Source organism: Pseudophryne corroboree, chromosome 2 (assembly GCF_028390025.1).
Source record: "Pseudophryne corroboree isolate aPseCor3 chromosome 2, aPseCor3.hap2, whole genome shotgun sequence".
Taxonomy (NCBI): domain Eukaryota; kingdom Metazoa; phylum Chordata; class Amphibia; order Anura; family Myobatrachidae; genus Pseudophryne; species Pseudophryne corroboree.
This window is the reverse complement of record NC_086445.1, coordinates 113,946,257-113,970,229: the sequence shown is the minus strand read 5'-3', so window position 1 is coordinate 113,970,229 and position 23,973 is coordinate 113,946,257. Positions and strand designations below refer to the sequence as shown.

At 46.7% G+C, this 23,973-nt stretch overlaps 1 protein-coding gene across 4 annotated transcripts in view; it reads right to left on the bottom strand.

The window, feature by feature from the left end:
• The window catches only part of RNF17 (ring finger protein 17), a 1,464,292-nt gene that overhangs the window by 52,389 nt on the left and 1,387,930 nt on the right, over positions 1-23,973 (bottom strand). For all 4 annotated transcript variants that reach the window (XM_063951617.1, XM_063951615.1, XM_063951616.1 and 1 more), the window contains 2 exons: positions 14,770-14,811; positions 6,327-6,383 (listed from right to left, as the gene is read on the bottom strand). In XM_063951617.1, coding sequence (XP_063807687.1) covers positions 6,327-6,383; positions 14,770-14,811 — 99 coding nt within the window. The remainder of the gene's footprint in view (positions 1-6,326; positions 6,384-14,769; positions 14,812-23,973) is intronic.

Below are 23,973 nucleotides of genomic sequence, written 5' to 3'. Positions count from 1 at the left end.
AGGCCTGCCACAGAATGTGCAAGCTGAATTGTATTACAAATCCAACGAGCAATAGTCTGCTTAGAAGCAGGAGCACCCAGCTTGTTGGGTGCATACAGGATAAACAGCGAGTCAGATTTTCTGACTCCAGCCGTCCTGGAAACATATATTTTCAGGGCCCTGACTATGTCCAACAACTTGGAGTCCTCCAAGTCACTAGTAGCCGCAGGTACCACAATAGGTTGGTCCAGATGAAACGCTGAAACACCTTAGGGAGAAAATGAGGACGAGTCCTCAATTCCGCCCTGTCTGAATGGAAGATCAGATAAGGGCTTTTACAGGATAAAGCCGCCAATTCTGACACGCGCCTGGCCTAGGCCAGGGCCAACAGCACGACCACTTTCCATGTGAGATATTTTAACTCCACAGATTCAAGTGGTTCAAGCCATTGTGACTTTAGGAACCCCAAAACTACATTGAGATCCCAAGGTGCCACTGGAGGCACAAAAGGAGACTGTATATGCAGTACCCCTTTTACAAACGTCTGAACTTCAGGAACTGAAGCTAGTTCTTTCTGGAAGAAAATTGACAGGGCCGAAATTTGAACCTTAATGGACCCCAATTTTAGGCCCATAGACACTCCTGTTTGCAGGAAATGCAGGAATCGACCTAGTTGAAATTCCTCCATCGGGGCCTTACTGGCCTCGCACCACGCAACATATTTTCGCCTAATGCGGTGATAATGCTTTGCGGTTACATCCTTCCTGGCTTTGATCAGGGTAGGGATGACTTCATCCGGAATGCCTTTTTCCTTCAGGATCCGGCGTTCAACCGCCCTGCCGTCAAACGCAGCCGCGGTAAGTCTTGGAATAGATAGGGTCCTTGATGGAGCAGGTCCCTTCTTAGAGGTAGAGGCCACGGGTCCTCCGTGAGCATCTCTTGAAGTTCCGGGTACCAAGTCCTTCTTGGCCAATCCGGAGCCACGAGTATAGTTCTTACTCCCCTCCGTCTTATAATTCTCAATACTTTTGGTAAGAGAGGAAGAGGAGGGAACCCATACACTGACTGGTACACCCACGGTGTTACCAGAGCGTCCACAGCTATTGCCTGAGGGTCCCTTGACCTGGCGTAATACCTGTCCAATTTTTTGTTCAGGCGGGACGCCATCATGTCCACCTTTGGTTTTTCCCAACGGTTTACAATCATGTGGAAGACTTCTGCTGAGGAAGTCTGTTTCCCAGTTGTCCACTCCCGGAATGAACACTGCTGACAATGCTATCACATGATTTTCCGCCCAGCGAAAAATCCTTGCAGCTTCTCTACGTGGGCGACTGCCGTGATGTTGTCCGACTGGATCAGCACCGGCTGACCTTGAAGCAGAGGTCTTGCTTGGCTTAGGGCATTGTAAATGGCCCTTAGCTCCAAGATAATTATGTGAAGTGATGTCTCCAGGCTTGACCACAGGCCCTGGAAAATTATTTCCCTGTGTGACTGCTCCCCAGCCTCGCAGGCTGGCATCCGTGGTCACCAGGACCCAGTCCTGAATGCCGAATCTGCGCCCTCTAGGAGATGAGCACTCTGCAATCACCACAGGAGAGACACCGTTGTCTTTGGTGACAGAGTTATCCGCTGATGCATCTGAAGATGCGATCCGGACCACTTTTCCAGCAGGTCCCACTGAAAAGTTCTTGCGTGGAATCTGCCGAATGGAATTGCTTCGTAGGAAGCCACCATTTTTCCCAGGACCCTTGTGCACTGCTGCACTGACACTTGGCCTGGTTTTAGGAGGTTTCTGACTAGTTCGGATAACTCCCTGGCTTTCTCCTCCTGGAGAAACACCTTTTTCTGGACTGTGTCCAGGATCATCCTTAGGAATAGAAGACGTGATGTCGGGATCAGCTGCGATTTTGGAATATTAAGAATCCAACCGTGCTGCCGCAACACTACTGAGATAGTGCTACCCCGACTACCAACCGTTCCCTGGATCTTGCCCTTATCCGGAGATCGTCCAAGTAAGGGATAATTAAAACTCCCTTCCTTCGAAGGAGTATCATCATTTCGGCCATTACTTTGGTAAAGACCCGGGGTGCCGTGGACAAACCAAACGGCAGCGTCTGAAACTGATAGTGACAGTTCTGTACCACAAACCTGAGGTACCCTTGGTGAGAAGGGTAAATTGGGACATGGAGATAAGCATCCTTGATGTCCAGAGACACCATATAATCCCCTTCTTCCAGGTTTGCCATCACCGCTCTGAGTGACTCCATCTTGAATTTGAACCTTTGTATGTAAGTGTTCAAGAATTTCAGATTTAAATTAGGTCTCACCGAGCCGTCCGGCTTCGGTACCACAAACAGCGTGGAATAATACCCCTTTCCCTGTTGTAGAAGGGGTACCTTGATTATCACCTGCTGGGAATACAGCTTGTGAATGGCTTCCTATACCGCCTCCCTGTCGGAGGGAGACGTTGGTAAAGCAGACTTTAGGAAAACGGCAAAGGGGAGACGTCTCGAATTCCAATTTGTACCCCTGAGATACCACCTGAAGGATCCAGGGGTCCCCTGTGAGTGAACCCACTGCACGCTGAAATTTTTGAGACGGGCCCCCACAGTGCCTGAGTCCGCTTGTAAAGCCCCAGCGTCATGCTGATGACTTGGCAGAAACCGGGAGAGGGCTTTTGTTCCTGGGAACTGGCTGTTTGCTGCAGCCTTTTTCCTCTCCCTCTGCCACGGGGCAGAAATGAGGAGCCTTTTGCCCGCTTGCCCTTATGGGGCCCAAAGGACTGCGCCTGATAATACGGCGTCTTCTTATGTTGAGAGGCTACCTGGGGTAAAAATGTGGATTTTCCAGCCGTTGCCGTGGCCACCAGGTCTGTTAGACCTACCCCAAATAACTCCTCCCTTTTATAAGGCGATACTTCCATATGCCTTTTGGAATCAGCATCACCTGACCACTGTCTTGTCCATAACACTCTTCTGGCAGAAATGGACAGCGCACTTACTCTTGATGCCAGTCGGCAAATATCCCTCTGTGCATCACGCATATATAGAAATGCATCCTTTAAATGCTCTATAGTCAGTAATATACTGTCCCTATCTAGGGTATCAATATTGTCAGTCAGGGAATCCGACCAAGCCACCCCAGCACTGCACATCCAGGCTGAGGCGATTGCTGGTCGCAGTATCACACCCGTGTGAGTGTATATACATTTTAGGATATTTTACTGCTTTTTGTCAGCAGGTTCCTTAAGGGCGGCCGTATCCGGGGACGGTAGTGCCACCTGTTTAGACAAGCGTGTGAGCGCTTTATTCACCCTAGGGGGTGTTTCCCAACGTGCCCTATCCTCTGGCGGGAAGGGGTATGATGCTAATAACTTTTTTAGGAATTAACAGTTTTTATCGGGGGAAACCCACTCATCATCACACACTTCATTTAATTCCTCAGATGCAGGAAAAACTACAGGCAGTTTTTTCTCACCCAACATAATACCCTTTTTAGTGGTACTGGTATTATCATAAATGTGTAAAAACATTTTCCATAGCCTCAATCATGTAACGTGTGGCCCTACTGGAAGTCACATTCGTCTCTTAATCGTCGACACTGGAGTCAGTATCCGTGTCGGCGTCTGTATCTGCCATCTGCGGTAACGGGCGTTTTAGAGCCCCTGATGGCTTTTGAGACACCTGGACAGGCACAGGCTGAGTCGCCGGCTGTCTCATGTCATCATAATTCCTTCCATAAGCTCATCCACTCAGATGTCGACTCCCTAGGGGGTGACATCTCTGTTACAGGCAATTGCTCCGCCTCCACCTCATTTTTCTCCTCATACATGTCGACACAACGTACCGACACACAGCACACACACAGGGAATGCTCTGATAGAGGACAGGACCCCACTAGCCCTTTGGGGAGACAGAGGGAGAGTATGCCAGCACACACCAGAGCGCTATATATATATATATATATATATACAGGGATAACCTTATATAAGTGTTTTTCCCCTTATAGCTGCTGTATTGTTATACTGCGCCTAATTAGTGCCCCCCTCTCTTTTTTAACCCCTTTCTGTAGTGTAGTAACTGCAGGGGAGAGCCAGGGAGCTTCCCTCCAACGGAGCTGTGAGAGAAAATGGCGCCAGTGTGCTGAGGAGATAGGCTCCGCCCCCTTCTCGGCGGCCTTTTCTCCCGTTTTTCTGTGGAATCTGGCAGGGGTTAAAATTCATCCATATAGCCCTGGGGGCTATATGTGATGTATTTTCGCCAGTCAAGGTGTTTTTATTGCTGCTCAGGGCGCCCCCCCCTAGCGCCCTGCACCCTCAGTGTCCGAAGTGTGCTGAGGAGCAATGGCGCACAGCTGCAGTGCTGTGCGCTACCTTGGTGAAGACAGGATGTCTTCTGCCGCCGATTTTCCGGACCTCTTCTTGCTTCTGGCTCTGTAAGGGGGCCGGCGGCGCGGCTCTGGGACCGAGCTCCGAGGCTGGGCCTGTGTTCGGTCCCTCTGGAGCTAATGGTGTCCAGTAGCCTAAGAAGCCCAATCCACTCTGCACGCAGGTGAGTTCGCTTCTTCTCCCCTTAGTCCCTCGATGCAGTGAGCCTGTTGCCAGCAGGTCTCACTGAAAATAAAAAACCTAAAACTAAACTTTCACTAAGAAGCTCAGGAGAGCCCCTAGTGTGCACCCTTCTCGGCCGGGCACAAAAATCTAACTGAGGCTTGGAGGAGGGTCATAGGGGGAGGAGCCAGTGCACACCAGGTAGTCCTAAAGCTTTACTTTTGTGCCCAGTCTCCTGCGGAGCCGCTATTCCCCATGGTCCTTACGGAGTTCCCAGCATCCACTAGGACGTCAGAGAAATATATATATATTTTTTTTATTAAGGTTCGTCCTGTCTCCATCATGTCTTGTCAGATCTCTGACAGGAGAGGAGGGTGACGAGGACCAGGGCCACTGGGAACACAGCAAATATAGGGGTGGTACAAAACTGGAGGGGACGAGGGACACAGCAGAAGCAGAGAGGCAGGCAGGATGGGACAGCTACAGCAGAGAGGGGGGCACGGTGGGATAGAGTGATACCGCTTTCAGATTGCTAATGCAGAGTCGCACTCGGGAACTGGAAAAGGGTCCTTCCCGGATTTGACCTTGAGAACTGGCTTCTCGACCCGGTATATTAATATAACATAACCTGGGTCGGGTTGCCGACGGGGACTGCGGCGTCATCGGGTCGGTTACGGAGGCGGCGCTAGGAGATGAGATCATCTCTGCATCGCCTCTCCCTATGCTGTTCACACTGCATCTGACCCGGTAATAGCCTGGGAATAAACAACCCTTCTTTATTCCCGGGCTGAATTACCAGGTCAGGCGACCCAGGAATTTGGGACTGACCCTTTCACACTGCACCGTGACCCGCGTCAAAATACAAAATGTTTCTGTATTGTCTCAATGATTGTGTATTTTTGTAAAAATAGATGTAAATAAGTTAATTCTCTGCAGTGACACAAAATATTGAAGGGTTAACGACACAGAAACTTGAAAAGGGAGATATTTTTTTTATCTGTGAAGTCATGATTCACAGTATACCTCAACCTAAAGACAAACTGGGCTTCTTAAATGGAAACTTATCTATTGTAGCTGGTTAGTTTATTATTTGAATACTTTATACAACAGATTGTCTAGCAGGATGGACCAAAGACCCTCAGATTACTAAAAGCTAGTAATGTTCAACGATTCTAAAACCCTATTATTTTTTTATCTCAAAAGTCCAAGATGTTGCAAAACATATACTCCTAGACCACCCCTTTCACTCAGTCTACATTAAGGGGTACATTTACTAAGCAGTGATAAGAGCGGGGAAGTGAGCCAGTGGAGAAGTTGCCCATGGCTACCAATCAGCACTGAAGTAATATCTATAATTTGCATACTATAAAATTATACAGAGCTGCTGATTGGTTGATGGGGAAATTTCTCCACTGGCTCACTTCTCCACTCTTATCACTGCTTAGTAAATGTACCCCTGAATTAGCAAACACATAATTTTTTTGTGTTCTGATGTAATTATGAAATATCCCCTTGAATGATCTGTGTAATTGTATTATACTTCGTTCTGAAGGAAATTTCTCTATAACAGGTCTACGTCACTGTGTACAGCATTAAGATGGGATCCCTTTAAATAAATTAATATTTGGCTTTATCACAAACAGACTGTGAAAACGACTGACTTAACATTTTCCATTTGGTGCAGCTTTCTTTCAGTTACAATGACAATGATTAGCAAAGTCAAGATATAAAACACACAAATAGTTTACAAAACAGGTTTGTCCTCCCTTCAAACAAACAAAATAAAGACATAACTAACCTTGAAATCGAAACGCCAGATTTTCTCATGAGAAATTTTGGTGACAAACTGGGTTTCCTGAAACAAAAAATTAAAACTCATCTGCTTGGTGGCAATACAATGTCCTATTCTAATGTACTGACAAAGAACTATAGAAACAGCTTGCATCACTGGAGTGTGGAAACTGACCAACAAACACACTGTATATACTGCTTCCTGTGACTAAGCCATAAGAGGTTATCCAAAGTTGAAGGTGGAACCTGACAAGATGGATAACCATCACTTTTGGCTTGAAGTCTAGTTCTCAACAAAGACTCACATACAAGGCCAGCAGTTTGGCCGTGCTAAACTTGAAAATGTCATGATTGTGAGACGCACACCAAATAAAGTAAGCATTCCAGACACTATGGTAAATCCGAGCAGAAGCCGGCTTACGGGCCTTCAACATAGTTTGAATGACCGCCTCAGATAAACCCTTGGCCATCAGGACGGAAGCCTCAAGAGCCGTGCCGTCAAAGCCAGACGGGCCAAGTCCTGGTAAACACAAGGGCCCTGAACGAGGCGGTCTGGTCATTGTGGAAGTAGAAGGGGACGATCTAGTGAGAGGCCCTGTAGATCGGAAAACAAGCGCTGTCTGGGCCATGCTGGAGCGATCAGAAGTATGTTTCCTCCTTCTTGTTTGTTGAACTTCCGTATTACTCTGGGCAGGAGTGACTCCGAAAGTTCCATGGGAGCATCCGCGAACGCTGCTTGAGGATCCCTTGACCTTGCTCCGAAGACCGGAACCTTGTGATTGTGTCGAGACGCCATCATGTCCACATCTGGAAGGCCCCACTTGTCAACGAGAAGTTGAAACACCTCTGGATGGAGGCTCCATTCTCCGGCGTGTACGTCCTGACGACTGAGAAAGTCCGCTTCCCAGTTTAGGACCCCCGGAATGAACACTGCGGATATGGCCGGCAAATGGCGTTCTGCCCACTGAAGAATCCGTGATACTTCCTTCATTGCCATGCGGCTTCGAGTGCCGCCTTGATGATTGATGTACGCCACCGTGGTGGCGTTGTCCGATTGTACTTGAACAGGTCTGTTCTGTATTAGATGCTGTGCTATTGTCAACGCATTGAACACTGCCCGCAGTTCCAGAGTATTTATCAGGAGTAAAGACTGCTCCTTGGTCCACCGACCCTGAAGAGAGTGTTGTTCCAACACCGCGCCCCAACCTCTCAGACTGGCATCCGTCGTCAGAAGGACCCAGTTGGATATCCAGAACGCTCGGCCCCTGCTCAATCATTGGTCCTGAAGCCACCAGCTCAGTGACAGGTGGACCTCCGGAGACAATAAGATCACTTGAGATCTGATCCGGTGAGGCAGGCCGTCCCACTTGGTCAGAATTAACTTCTGCAGAGGGCGAGAATGGAATTGAGCATGTCTTATGCACATACACAAAAGCTGCAGCCCTTGAAGTCTTCAAAGATTTTCTTCTTTCTTCAATTTAGGCTAAAACATGGGATGCAAAGGCAGCCCCCCTGTTGATTGCCTGCTTACTGCATGGCACCAACTTACAAACTGAGCTCCTGTGCATGGAGGCGGGGTTATAGAGGAGGCGGCGCTGTGTATCTTGGGAACAGTCAAAGCTTTGAGCCTGTTGGTGCCTCGGACCAAGATACTACTCTACACCCCAATGTTAATCCTTGTGGAGCCCAGTGTACCCCGCAGCAGAAATAATATTAGGAAGATTCTATATGTATCACACAACATATTTCCAGTCAGGAATAATAGTGAGGAACTCTGCAGCTAACCACTTTAAGAATTTTTTCTGCCCTTTCCTTGAACTGAGCCAGACCTGTATGCAGTCATTCAGAATGTCAACATGGTAATTACTGTATGTCAACACTGATTGTCGATAGTCACATTGTCGACAGAGTGTTAAGAGTCAGGCTGAGGTTAGGGATCTAACACTCTCCCGCTGTGTGGCTAAGGCAAGATGTATGAGTACACATCTATACCCATTTGATACATAGTCCAAGAAATGTGGCCTTTGCTGCTGGATTAAGGAGCTATTTGAAAAGTTTACCAAACATCTAGGAAATGTTTAATAGTATCCGGGATCACTTAGGGGGTAATTCAGACCTGATTGCTAGGGTGCGTTTTTTGCAACCCTGCGATCAGGTAGTCACCGCCTACAGGGGGAGGGTATTGTGTGTGTGCAATCGCTTGTGCTGGACAGCCCAGGACTTACTCTGCTGCTGCAATGATCGGGCCCGGAGCGGACATCAGAAATCCTCCCACAAAACGCAGGGTCCCTCCTGCGTTTTTCCGGACACTCCCTAGAAACGGTCAGTTGTCACCCACGAACGCCCTCTTCCTGTCAATCTCCTTGCGATTGCTGGTGCGTGCGGAATTTTCGCACTATCCCGTCGCTGACCGGTGATCCCCGTTGCTGCGGTCTGTCGCGCCACAGCATTGCTGTCAATACGCATGCGCAGTGCAGACCTGATCGCAGCCTGTGAGAAAACGCACAGCAGCGATCAGGTCTGAATCGGCCCCTTAACTTTCTACACTACAGAATAGGGGCGAAATGCTAGCAAGGATCACGACAATATAATTATATTAAGACTACTGCACATTTTGCAAAACCCCTGTGTTAAGGATCAATTAAAAATAAGTAGATTTATGGTAAGAACATACCTTTGTTAAATCTCTTTCTGCGAGGTACACTGGGCTCCACAAGGATTACCATTGGGGTGTAGAGTAGGATCTTGATCCGAGGCACCAACAGGCTCAAAGCTTTTGACTGTTCCCAAGATGCTCAGCGCCGCCTCCTCTATAACCCAGCCTCCATGCACAGGGAGCTCAGTTTTGTTAACCAGCCCAATGCAGTAGCAGGTAAAAGAGACGACAACCGCTCGCAGCCAAGTACACCACACACTCACCACAGGAGAGGGCGTCAGCGGCTATGCCAATACCAACCCAAAGAAGCTAAGTGCGTCAGGGTGGGCGCCTTGTGGAGCCCAGTGTACCTCGCAGAAAGAGATTTAACAACGGTAAGTTCTTACCATAAATCTCGTTTTCTGGTGCAGGGTACACTGGGCTCCACAAGGATTAACATCGGGGATGTCCTAAAGCAGTTCCTTATGGGAGGGGACGCACTGTAGCAGGCACAAGAACCAGGCGTCCAAAGGAAGCATCCTGGGAAGCTGCGGTATCGAAGGCATAAAACCTTATAAACGTGTTCCTGGAAGACCACGTAGCCGCCTTGCACAATTGTTCAAGGGTCGTACCACGGTGGGCCGCCCAAGAAGGTCCAACCGACCGAGTAGAATGGGCCTTAATGCACGGCCAGCCTGTACATAAGCATGTGCAGTCACCATTCTAATCCATCTGGCCAGAGTCTGCTTGGAAGCAGCCCAGCCACGTTTGTGAAAAGAAAACCAAACAATACAAAAAGAGAATCAGACTTCCTAACGGAGGAAGTTCTCTTCACATAGATACGGAGAGCCCGTACCACATCCAAAGACCGCTCTTTGGTAGACAATTTAGGAGAATTAAAGGCCGGAACCACAACCTCCTGGTTAAGGTGGAAGGAAGACACCACCTTAGGTAAATAACCTGGCCGCATTCTAAGAACCGCCCGGTCACGGTGAAAAATCAAATAGGAGGACTGACAGGATAAGGCACCCAAGTCCGAGACCCTTCTAACTGAAGCAATCGCCAGCAAAAATAAGATTTTACTTACCGGTAAATCTATTTCTCGTAGTCCGTAGAGGATGCTGGGACTCCGTAAGGACCATGGGGAACAGACGGGCTCCGCAGGAGATAGGGCACTCCAAGAAAGCTTTGGATTCTGGGTGTGCACTGGCTCCTCCCTCCATGCCCCTCCTCCAGACCCCAGCCAGGGAAACTGTGCCCAGAGAAGATGGGCAGTACGAGGAAGGATTTTTGTAAATCTAAGGGCGAGATCCATACCAGCCACACCAATCACACCGTATAACTTGTGATAAACTACCCAGTTAACAGTATGAACAACAACATAGCCTCGGTTCAACCGATAAACTATAACATAACCCTTATGTAAGCAATAACTATATACAAGTCTTGCAGAAGAAGTCCGCACTTGGGACGGGCGCCCAGCATCCTCTACGGACTACGAGAAATAGATTTACCGGTAAGTAAAATCTTATTTTCTCTAACGTCCTTGAGGATGCTGGGACTCCGTAAGGACCATGGGGATTATACCAAAGCTCCCAAACGGGCGGGAGAGTGCGGATGACTCTGCAGCACCGAATTGAGCAAACAGGAGGTCCTCCTCAGCCAGGGTATCAAACTTACAGAACTTTGCAAAGGTATTTGACCCCGACCAAGTAGCAGCTCGGCACAGCTGTAGTGCCGAGACCCCTCGGGCAGCCGCCCAAGAAGAGCCCACCTTCCTAGTGGAATGGGCCTAAACCGATTTAGGTAACGGCAATCCTGCCGTAGAATGCCCCAGCTGAATCGTGTTACAGATCCAGCGAGCAATAGTCTGCTTTGAAGCAGGGCCGCCAACCTTGTTGGCTGTATACAGGACAAACAGTGCTTCTGTTTTGCAGATCCTAGCCGTTCTGGCCACGTAAATATTCAAAGCCCTGACCACATCAAGGGACTCGGAATCCTCCAAGTCACGCGTAGCCACAGGCACGACAATAGGTTGGTTCATATGAAAGGATGAGCCCACCTTTGGCAGGAATTGAGGACGGGTCCGCAATTTCGCTCTATCCATATGGACAATCAGATAGGGCTTTTAGTGATAAAAGCCTCCAATTCCGAAACTCGCCTAGCCGAAGCCAAGGCTAACAACATGACCACCTTCCAGGTGAAATATTTCAACACCACTGACTTAAGTGCTTCAAACCAATGAGACTTAAGGAACCGTAACACCACGTTAAGGTCCCAAGGCGCCACCGGCGGTACAAAAGGAGGCTAAAAATGCAGTACTCCCTACACAAACGTTTGTACTTCAGGAAGAGAAGCCAATTCTTTTTGGAAGAAAATGGATAAGGCCAAAATTTGAACCTTTATCGATCCTAATTTCAGGCCCAAGTTCACTCCAGTTTGAAGTGAAGCAGACGGCCCAAAAGGAATTCCTCCGTAGGAGCATTCCTGGCCTCACATCAGGAAACATATTTTCGCCATATTTGGTGATAATGTTTCAATGTCACTTCCTTCCTAGCCTTAATTAGGGTAGGAATGACCTCCTCCGGAATACCCATTACCGGTCATTGTGGAAGTAGAAGGGGACGATCCCACAAGAGACCCAGTGGATCGCAGAACCAGTGCCGTCTGGGCCACGCTGGAGCGACTAGAAGCAGGTTTCCTCCTTATTGCTTGAACTTCCGTATTACTCTGGGCAGGAGTGACACTGGAGGGAACACGTACGGTAGCTGAAAGTTCCATGGAATTGCCAGAGCGTCCACGAACGCAGCTTGATGATCCCTTGTCCTTGCTCCGAAGACCGGAACCTTGCGATTGTGTCGAGACGCCATCAGATCCACATCTGGAAGGCCCCACGTGTCCACGAGAAGTTGAAACACCTCCGGATGGAGGCACCACTCTCCTGCGTGTACTTCCTGACAACAGAGATAGTCCGCTTCCCAGTTCAGGACGCCCGGAATGAACACTGCGGATATGGCCGGCAGATGGCGTTCTGCCCACTGAAGAATCCTTGATACTTCCTTCATTGCCATGCGACTTCGAGAGCCGCCTTGATGATTGATGCACGCCACCGTGGTGGCGTTGTCCGATTGTACTTGAACAGGTCTGTTCTGTATGAGATGCTGGGCCATTGTCAACGCATTGAACACTACCCGCAGTTCCAGAATATTTTTCTGAAGAGAGTGTTGTACCAACACCGCGCCCCAACCTCTCAGACTGGCATCCGTTGTCAGAAGGACCCAGTCGGATATCCAGAAGGTTCGGCCCCTGCTCAATTGTTGGTCCTGCATCCACCAGCTCAGTGACAGGCGGACCTCCGGAGACAATGAGATCATGTGAGATCTTATCTGGTGAGGCAGGCCGTCCCACTTGGTCAGAATCAACTTTTGCAGAGGGAGAGAGTGGAACTGAGCATACTCCACCATGTCGAAAGCCGACACCATGACACCTAGCACTTGAATTGCCGAATGTATTGACACTTGCGGACGAGATAGGAAGCATTGAATCCTGTCCTGAAGCTTCAGGACTTTCTCCTGAGACAGGGACAACCGTTGGTTGCGAGTGTCCAATAACGCTCCCAGGTGTAACATGCTCCAAGCAGGAACCAGGGAGGATTTCTTCCAGTTTATCAGCCACCCGTGGTTTGTCATGCACTGGACCGTCAGATCGAGATGACACAGGAGAAGTTCTGGGGAATTTGCCAGGATCAACAAATCGTCCAAGTACGGTAGGATCCTGACCCCGTGACGGCGGAGTGTAGCCGTCATGACCGCCATTACTTTGGTGAAAACTCGTGGAGCCATTGTCAAATCAAAGGGTGACGCCAGAAATTAGTAATGAAGGTTGCCCACCGCAAACTGCAGGTACTGTTGATGAGATGCCGCAATAGGAATATGCAGGTACGCATCCTGAATGTCCAGAGAGACCATATAGTCCCCAGGCTCCATGGCCAGAACAATAGAGCGCAGAGTTTCCATACAAAACTTGGAGACCCGCACATGCTTGTTCAAGGACTGCAGATTGAGAATGGGCCGCGAGGACCCATTCGGTTTCGGGACTAGAAACAGCGGTGAATAGTACCCCTTGCCTCTCTGAGCCAGAGGCACCTGTACCACCACTCCTGTGATCAGGAAGGAATGTACCACCGAGTGCAACGTGTTTGCTTTTGCCGGATCCAGAGGCACATCTGTCAGGCAAAACCGCTGCGGGGGACGATTCTTGAAGGGTATGGTGTAACCGCAAACGACGACTTCCCTCGCCAAGGTATCCGAAGTGGTCTTCAACCATTCTTGGGCAAAACCCAGAAGTCGGCCCCCCACCTTGGGATCCCCCAGAGGGAGGCCCGCCCCGTCATGCTTGTCCGTTTTGGAAGCTGGCTGACGGGCGGCCCAGGCACGCTTCGGTCTGGGCTTGGCGGGTCTGGAAGCACGAGCTTGCTTTGGGTACGCCTGACCTTTTGCTTTTCCTGGAGGACAAAAGGGCCGAGGGAAAGTACTTTTAGCCTCCTGCATTGAAGGAGACGTACTAGGTAGGCAAGCTGTTTTATCAGTAGCCAGATCAGCCACAATCTTATTGAGGTCTTCTCCAAAGAGAATATCTCCCTTGAAAGGTAGCACCTCCAGGGTTTTCTTGGAATCTATATACACCGACCAGGATCTCAACCAAAGGATACGTCTGGCCAAGACGGACGTAGTAGCAGCCTTGGCCGCGAGCACCCGCATCGGAGGCCACCTCCTTAAGGTATAGAGAAGCCGTGGTAATATGTGAGAGACATTGTCGAGCATGCTCAGATGCATTAGAAGGCAGTTCCGCCTCAAGTTCCTGAGCCCACGCCTCAACAGCTTCAGCAGCCCAAGTCGCTGCAATTGTTAGCCTATGCACATCCCCCGGTTAGGGTATAAATCGCTTTTAAACAGCCCTTCACACGTCGATCCGTCGGTTCCTTCAGAGAGGTGACGGTAGTTACTGGCAGAGCAGAGGAAACAACCATACGCGCCACATGAGAATCTACAGGCGGAGGGGTTTCCCAATTTTTGCATACCTCCGCAGCGAGAGGATAGCGAGCCAACAGTCTCTTATTCTGTATAAATTTTGTCCCGTATTTTCCCAGGATTCCTGACGTATGTCAACCAGGTGTTCCGAATGGGGTGAAACTTGTTTAACCACCTTCTTACGGTTTCTTGGAGACAGTCTCAGGCTCATCAGCCACCTGAAGAATGAGTCTGAATGCCTCAATCAAATCTGGGACAACCACCAATGACTTCCCTTCCCCATCAGAAACATCTCTGTCAGTGTCTTTGGAATCAGTATATGCACCGTCCTCATCAGAGGACATGTCTGGAATAGCAGTGGATTGAGAGGAGGTAATGGCCCATTTAGAGGACGACTTAGTCTTAGGCGGGCGAGAGTGACACTTCGATTAAGTCATAGATCGGTTCAAATGCTGGAACTGAGTGGAAAGCTGATCCGCCCATTGCGGGTTTACAGCAGGGACCCTAAACTGCTGCAGTGGCACAGGTGGTCCCACAGGGGGCGTCAATTTAGTCACAAGCGTGTTTAACAATGTGGAAAATGAAGCCCAAGATGGGTCTTGTGATGCCCCAGGTGCTACTGACCCACTGATGCGACCATGCCAGGCAAGCGGTTAAAGTCTAACTTAATGAACGCCATCACTGTGGGATGGAGTTCTCCTTATTCATTTTGCATCTACCTCGCAAAACATCAGGCATAGCTATTATCTTAGAGTCATGGTCTCCGAGATATAACAACAACTTACTTTGCAGGTATCAAAATCGTCATTCAAATCAAGGTCTTTGTCCTAAAGGAAAAAAAAAAAGAAAAGAAAAAAAATTATATGCAAGGTAAGTGGGTAAGTGAATGGTAATGAAATTCACAATAAAATATTAAAACATGAGAATTATTAATGAAATATACACTTACATATATTTATAAGCAGTCATATTTTACTGAATATTTTTTTTTTTTTAAATTAATTTTAATTGAAGCAAAGCACTGTACAAACTCCAGACAGATATAGACAAAGTGTGTCATAATTTAGCAAAACCATCTTGCAAAAATAGGATATAAATTACCTACCGGTAAATCCTTTTCTCGTAGTCCATAGGGGATACTGGGATGGTCTTAGTACCACGGGGTATAGTTGGGGTCCACTGGAGCCTTGCACTCTACATTTTCTTCAGTGTGTGCTGGCTCCCCACCCCTAGGCCCCTCCTGCAGCCCAGTGTAAGAAATTGTGCCCGAGGAGACGGACATACTTTGAGAGGAGGAAAATAGATCATAAATGTGGTGCGAAAGCAACCAGCACAACAGAACAAGAAGGATAGCCACGCTAACCACAACTGGAAACTAAGGACAGTAACAGCTGAACCAAAGTACATACACACAAGATAACAAACTCTTGCAGGAAATAACGAAGCACAGAGGCGGGCGCCCAGTATCCCCATAGGACTATGAGAAAAAGATTTACCGGTAGGTAATTAAAATCCTATTTTCTCTTATGTCCTAGGGGATACTGGGATGGTCTTAGTACCACGGGGAAGTCCCAAAGCTCCCAGACCGGGTGCGAGAGTGCTGAGACCTCTGCAAAAACAAACTGACCAAACTGAAGGTTCTCCCTGTAAAACTTAAAAAATGTGCTCGATCCCGACCTGCAAAGCGGTGAGGCCACCGAAGAATAAGCCTGTTGGATGGGAAGTGTGATCCAACGAGCAATAGACTACTTTTAAGCAGGACAACCAATCTTGGTGACATCATACAGAACAAAAAGCGAGTCAGATTTTCTGTGACGAGCAGTCCTCTTGACATAAAATTTCAAAGCCCGAACCACATCCAAGGACTTTGGCATAACAGACGAATCAGTGACAACTGGAACCACTACCGGCTGGTTGATAAGAAATGCAGATACCACTTTAGGCGAGAATCTCTGACGAGTCCTGAGTTCTGCCCTATCCTCATGAAACACCAAGTAAGGACTCTTACAGGATAAGGCCCCTTATTCCGAAACACTCCCCGCTGAGGCCAAAGCCAACAACATGACAGTCTTCCAGGTAAGATACTCTATGTCTATCTTGTGTAAAGATTCAAACCAATCAGATTGGAGAAATGTTAGAACCAAACTGAGATCCGACGGCGATGTGGGAGGCACAAAAGGTGGTTGAATATGAAGAACACCCTTCAAGAACGTCTGAACTTCTGGGAGAGTAGCCAATTGTCTCTGAAAGAAAAAAGACAAGGCTGAAATCTGAACTTTAATGGAGCCTAAACATAGGCTATATCCACTCCTGCCTGCAGGAAGTGCAAGAAACGTCCCAGATATCCACAGTTGAATACTGTTGGCCTTCACACCAAGAGACATAAATCTTCCATATACGATGGTAATGATCACCCCATTCCTGGCTTGAATCACAGTCGAGATAACCTTAGCTGGAATACCTTTTCTGGCTAAAATCTCCCTTTCAACTTCCATGCTGTTAAACGTAGCTGTGGCAAGTCTGGATAGACGAACTGCCCTTGTTGAAGAAGATCCTCTCGAAGTGGCAGCTGTCACGGGTCTTCTTCTAATGACATTTCAGAAGATCTGTATTCCAAGTTCTTCGCGGCCAGTCTAGAGCCAGCAGAATTGCCAGATCTCTTTCCCTTTTTAATCTTTTGAGGATTTTGGGAATTAAAGGAATTGGAGGGAAGAAGTACACGAACCGGTACACCCAAGGTGTCATCAGAGCGTCCACCGCTATAGCCCGTGGATCCCTTGCCCTGTAACAATAGCATAGGAGCTTCTTGTTGAGTTGAGAAGCCATCATGTCGATTGCGGACGGCCCCACCGACGTGTGATCTGCTGAAGCTCCTCCAGATGTAAGTCGAAGTCTGCATCTCAGATGTCCACTCCTGGGATAAAGATGGCCGATAGGACCCTGGCATTCTACTCTGCCCAAAGTAGTATCTTGGCTACTTCTCTCAGAGCAGCTCTGCTCTTTGTCCCTCCTTGTTGGTTTATATACGCCACAGCCGTTGTGTTGTTCGACTGCACTTGTATGTCCTGGTTCCGAAGGAGAGAAGAGGCCTGAAGAAGGGCATTGTAAATCACCCTTAATTCCAGAATATTTATTGGATGGGCAGCCTCTTGGTGCGACCACCATCCTTGGAACGAGGCTCGCATCCGTGGTTAACAGAACCCAATCCTGAATCCCGAAGGCTCGACTGTAGCAGTTGGCTTTTAGGTACCCCATAGCTGTGCCATGATACCAGGCTGGTCCTCAGCTATGCCAACCTGTTCCTGGCTATGTGGGAGGAGGAAACCATCTGGCGGGGAGAGGATTGGGGGGCGAAGCTGGTATCATGGCATAGATACATTGATGACGTGCTTTTCTTTTGGAAAGGCACAGAGGAAGAACTACACTCCAATAAATACCAATTCTATCAATATCAAATTCACATTTCAAATGAGCAAAGAAAGCATCAATTTCTTAGATCTCACAATCTATGCAAAAAATGGTCAATTACAGAGTAAAAGATAGCAGAAACCCACAGACTCCAACAGCTACATCACTAAGGACAGTAAACATCTGGAAAGGAGGCTTGATGTGGTACCAAAAAGCCAACTGCTACGTGTTCGTAGAAACTGCACAGAAGAGGAAGTATGCATAGAACAGATGACCAACATGGGTACCAACTTCATAGCCAGGGAACAACCAGGTCATTGAAGAAACAAAAAAGGAAGTCCTGAATACCGACAGAGATCTTCTGCTCATAAAGAACAACACAAAAAAGTAAAACAAAACAAAACAGGAGTTCGCTTTTATAACCAAATATGATTTGCATCATATGAAAATGGAGGGCATTTTTCAGACGCCATTGGCATGTTCAAAAGAAACTAGTCAGGAGCACTTTGGAATCCGCAAATGAAGATAGGATACGTACGAAAGGGTTTCACCGATGCGGTACCTGCATTATGTGCAGAAATGTAAAAAGCAATGTAACAAAATATACAAATTTCTGTGCGAGAGGAAAGAACCATAAAATCAATTGATATTATTACATGCCACACCCCCAACATAATTTATTTGATCGAATGCTGATGCGGCCTCTCCTATGAACATCTGAGAAACATCAAAAAAGGAGTAGAAACCCACTCCCTCTTGGAACATTTCAAGAAACGTCATTCATGTTCCATAGGTCACAAAGAAATTCTTGAGGATTCAACCATTAAGAATACATGTAGGAACAGGGACTGTGAGTCAAGGTTGGCCCAAAAAGAGATGGAGTGGATATTTAAACTTAAGACTCTCATCCCCAATGGCCTCAACAAGGATTTTGCGCTGAAATGGTTCTTGTAATCCAGATTGCTCACCCAAAACTCCAACAGCCCCTCTTGTATTACATATTGATACTTTGTCTATTTTTCCTTTTTTATATGTATCATATACTTTTATTGGTCCAGTATTACTGTGTTTTTTTCTTTCTTTCATGACTAATGGGATCAAACATACCGTACTTATAAACTTTCAAAGTCCATAAGAAATAACCACTCAGACCACGTGGCGGATAGTATAAGGAAACACTTCATCATTCAAATATGGAGAGTTCTGTGCTAATCCTTTTTTACTTCCGTCAACCAGAGGATGCAGTTACCTGCTTAAAGCAGAGACGACTTCCGCCAACCACGAATGTAGTGACCTAACGCGGACCGGAAGTGCAGAGGTAGCGCACTTCCGCCAACCGCAGACACCTTCCCGCCAACCACAGTATCAACATAGTGGACTTCCGTCAACCAAGGACATCCGATTTCAACCACTAAGCACTCAGGCCAGCCAGTAGGATGGACAGCTGTGCCCACCGGAAGCCCCACGGCCGCGCATGTCTGGTAAACAGGGGCGTGGTCTTTTTGAACCATTTAAAAGGAGTTATATTTTACAGCAGTCATACACCCTTGATAAAGGACCCAAGGAGGTCCGAAACGCGTCAGAATCTGACTGCTGAGGACCAATAGTGACTACCCGGTATAAGCTTTGGAGCCCAGAGGTGTGTTTATTCCGGATTACACACTACTTAACCACCGACGGCTCCACATTTAGAACTCTGGTAAGATCACTTCTGGCTCCCATTGTACTCTATGTCTATTATACAATAAGAATACCGCCCATGGTATCTCAAAGAATTGCTTAATTTAAGAGAATCATTGTTATTTCATTTTACCAGTTTAATTTTTTAATCTATATTAAAACTATTGCTTTTTAAAAAAACACTCCAGCGCCCAGTGATAAGGAGATTTATGGTAAGAACATACCTTTGTTAAATCTTTCTGTGAGGTACATTGGGTTCCAAAGGGATAATATCGGGGTGTAGAGTAGGAACTTGATCCGAGGCACCGACAGGCTAAAAGCTTTGACTGTTCCCAATATGCTCAGCACCGCCTCCTCTATAACCCCGCCTCAGTGCACAGGAGCTCAGTTTTGTTAACCAGTCCAATGCAGTATCAGGTAAAAGACGACAACCGTTAGTAGCCACATACACCACATTCTCACGACAGGAGAAGGTATCAGCGGCTAATGCCATACCAACCCAAAGAAACCAACTGCGTCAGGATGGGCGCCTTGTGAAACCGTGTGTACCTCGCAGAAAGATTTAACAAAGGCAAGTTCTTACCATAAATCTTGTTTTCTGCAGCAGGGTACACTGGGGAACCACAGAGATAACATCGGGGATGTCCTAAAGCAGTTCCTCATGGGAGGGGACGCACTGTAGCGGGCACAAGAACCTGGCGTCCAAAGGAGGCGGAAGTATCAAAGGCATAGAACCTTATGAACGTGATCACTGAGGACCACGTAGCTGCCTTGCACAATTGTTCAAGGGTCGCACCACGGCGGGCCACCCAAGAAGGTCCAACAGCCCGAGTAGAATGGGCTTTGATAGCAGCAGAAGCTGGGAGACCGGCCTGCGCATAAGCTTGTGTAATCACCATTCTAATCCATCTGGCCAAGGCTTGTTTATTCGCAGGCCAGCCACGTTTGTGAAAACCAAACAGAACGAAGAGGGAATAAGACCTCCTAATGGAAGCAGTCCTCTCCACATATATACGGAGAGCCCGTACCACATCCAAAGACCGCTCTTTGGAAGACAGACCAGAAGAGATAAAGGTCGGAACCACAATCTCTTGGTTAAGGTGGAAAGATGACACCACCTTAGGCAGATAACCAGGGCGAGTTCTAAGAACCGTCCGGTCACGGTGAAAAATCAGAAAGGCACCCAAGTTTGAAACACGTCTAGCAGAGGCAATAGCCAGCAAGAACAAGACCTTAAGAGTAAGCCACTTAAGGTCCACAGACTCAAGAGTTTCAAACGGAGACTCTTGTAAGGCGTCCAAAACAACAGACAAATCCCAAAGAGCCACAAGCGGGAGATAGGGAGGTTGAATCCATAAAAAGCTCTGAGTGAATGTATGAACATCAGGTAGAGTCACAATTTTTCTCTGAAACCATATCGACAAGGCAGAAAATAGGATTTTAATACCTACCGGTAAATCCTTTTCTCTTAGTCCGTAGAGGATGCTGGGGTCATCATAGAACCATGGGGTATAGACGGGATCCGCAGGAGACATGGGCACTTTAAGACTTTGAAAGGGTGTGAACTGGCTCCTCCCTCTATGCCCCTCCTCCAGACTCCAGTTATAGGATCTGTGCCCAGGGAGACGGACATTTCGAGGAAAGGATTTATTGTTAAACTAACGTGAGATTCATAGCAGCTCACACCTCAAGCATGCCGCAGAACGTGGCATTCAACAGAACACAAGCCAACGGCATGAACAATTGCAGCAACATGCTGACAAAAACGTAACACAACATGTGTGTAACCACAACTAACAACTGCAGATAGAGTACGCACTGGGACGGGCGCCCAGCATCCTCTACGGACTAAGAGAAAAGGATTTACCGGTAGGTATTAAAATCCTATTTTCTCATACGTCCTAGAGGATGCTGGGGTCATCATAAAAACATAGAATTTGACGGCAGATAAGAACCACTTGGCCCAACTAGTCTGCCCCTTTTTTTTTATCCTTTAGGTAATCTCAACCCTTTTTGAACCTTAATTCTTTGTAAGGATATTCATATGCCTATCCCAAGCATGTTTAAATTGCTCTACAGTCTTAGCCTCTACCACCTCTGATGGGAGGCTATTCCACTTATCCACTACCCTTTCTGTGAAGTAATTTTTCCTTAAATTTCCCCTGAACCTGCCTCCCTCCAGTTTCAGTGTATGTCCTCGAGTTCTAATACTTCTCTTCCTTTGAAGAATGTTTCCCTCCTGAACTTTGTTAAAACCTTTGGTATATTTAAAAGTTTCTATCATGTCTCCCCTTTCCCTTCTCTCCTCCATACTATACGTGTTAAGATCTTTTAGCCTTTCCGGGTAAGTTTTGTGATGTAGGCCATGCACCATTTTAGTTGCCCTTCTTTGTACACTCTCTAATGTATTTATATCCTTCTGGAGATATGGTGTCCAGAACTGGACACAGTATTCCAGATGAGGCCGCACCAATGACCTATACAGTGGCATTATTACTTCTCTTTTCCTGCTACTGATTCCTCGCCCTATGCAACCAAGCATCTGACTTGCCTTTCTCATTGCTTTGTTGCATTGCTTTCCTGCCTTTAAGCCACTTGAAATAGTGACTCCTAAATCCCTTTCCTCCTCAGTAGTTTCCATTATAGTACCCTTGATACTATATTTAGCCTTTGGGTTTTTGAGACCCAAGTGCATGATTTTGCATTTTTTAGCAGTAAACTGTAGTTGCCATGTTCTTGACCATCTTTCAAGTCTAGCTAGGTCATCAATAATTTGTTTTACCCCTCCTGGTGTGTCTACCCTGTTGCATATCTTTGTATCATCTGCAAAAAGGCATACTTTCCCTTCAATACCATTTGCAATGTCACCAACAAAGATATTAAAGAGAACTGGTCCGAGTACAGATCCCTGGGGTACTCCACTGGTAACATTTCCCTCCATAGATTGCACTCCATTTACTACAACTGTCTGTTTCCTATCATGCAACCAGTTTCTTATCCATTTAACTATTTTATAATCCACCCCCCACACTTTCAAGTTTATTTAGCAGTCTGCGATGTGGGACAGTGTCAAATACCTTACTAAAGTCTAGATATGCTACATCTACAGCTCCCCCTTGATCTATTATTTTCATCACAGAGTCAAAAAATTCAATAAGATTTGTTTGGCATGATCTCCCACCAGTAAATCCATGCTGTTTTGGATCCTGTAAGTTGTTTGATTTAAGATATTCCACAACTCTTTCTTTTAGTAGTTTTTCCATTACTTTCCCTACTACTGATGTAAGGCTTACTGGTCTGTAGTTACTTGCTTCTTCCTTGCTTCCACTTTTGTACAGTGGATCTACATTTGCTCTTTTCCAGTCCTCTGGAATGGCACCTGTATTTAGTGACTGGTTAAATAATTCGGTTAATGGTGCCACCAGCACATCTTTTAGCTCTTTTAGTATCCTTGGGTGTATTCCATCTGGCCCCATTGATTTATCCACTTTTAGTTTTGAAAGTTCAGTTAGGACCTTCTCCTCTGTAAATGTACTTTCATCTACCTTATTTTTATGAATGTCCTTGCAACTTAACTCTGGCCCCTTCCCTTCTCCTTCTGTAGTAAATACTAAGCAAAAATAATGATTTAGGTGATCTGCTATTGCCTTTTCTCCCTCCACCAAATTCTCACTCTCTGTCTTAAGTCTTATTATTCCTCCATTTGATTTTCTCCTTTCATTTATATACTTAAAAAAAAGTTTTGCCCCCTTTATCTACTGACTGGGCCATTTTCTCCTCGGCTTCTGCCTTTGCACGTCTGATCACTTTCTTAGCATCCTTCCGTCTGTCAAGATACACCTCCTTTGTCATGAGTCTGTTTGTATTTCCTAAAAGCCATCTTTTTTGCTTTCACACTAGTTGATACTTCTTTTGTGAACCACACTGGCTTCCTTTTCCTGGTGCTTTTCCTAACCCTTTTGATACAAAGGTCTGTTGCCCTTAGTATTGCACTTTTCAGTTTTTCCCACCTCTCCTGCACCCCTTCCAAGTTCCTCCAGTCCATCTCCCCATTTTTGCAAAGTCAGCATTTCTAAAATCCAACACCTTTGTTTTTGTGTGACAGGAGTTGGATCCTGTCTTTATACTAAACCATACTGCTTGATGATCACTGGATCTCAGGTGCTCACCCACATATATGTCTGATATCCTGTCACCATTTGTAAGAATGAAATCTAATATTGAGTCTTTGCGAGTGGGCTCCCTCACCAATTGCTTGAGAGATGCTCCCTGTAAGGAATTTAGAAATTTGCCACTTGTAGCTGAACTTGCAAAGGACCCCTCCCAATTTACATCAGGTAAATTAAAGTCTCCCATGATTATGACTTCTCCCTTTAAAGCTATTTTAGAGATGTCCAACAATAGGTTCCTGTCCAAATCCTTCCCCTGGCCTGGTGGTCTATAGATCACCCCAATGCGAATAATGTCCTTCTCCCCGGTTTCTGTGGTGACCCAAAGGGCCTCAGTTTTGTCCTCAACATTTTGTATTAAAGTAGCATTTATGCTTTTTTTCACATACATTGCTACCCCTCCTCCAATTCTTCCCATTATATCCTTCCTAAATAAATTGTATCCTGGTATAGCTATGTCCCAGTCATGATTCTCATTGCACCATGACTCAGTAATTGTGACAATATCCAGGTTATCCCTTGTCATTATCGTAATTAGCTCTGGAATTTTGTCTCCTAAGCTCCTAGCATTTGCACACATAGCTTTAAGAATTTTGTCTGTACATCTGTTATTAGTAGCCATGTCCAGACAGTACAAAATAAATGTCAAGTTTAAAGTTGAAATAACCTGTTTGGTGATGTTGTTCAGTGTTTGTTTGTTTTTTCTTTTCACTAATCAGGAATCACACTCTG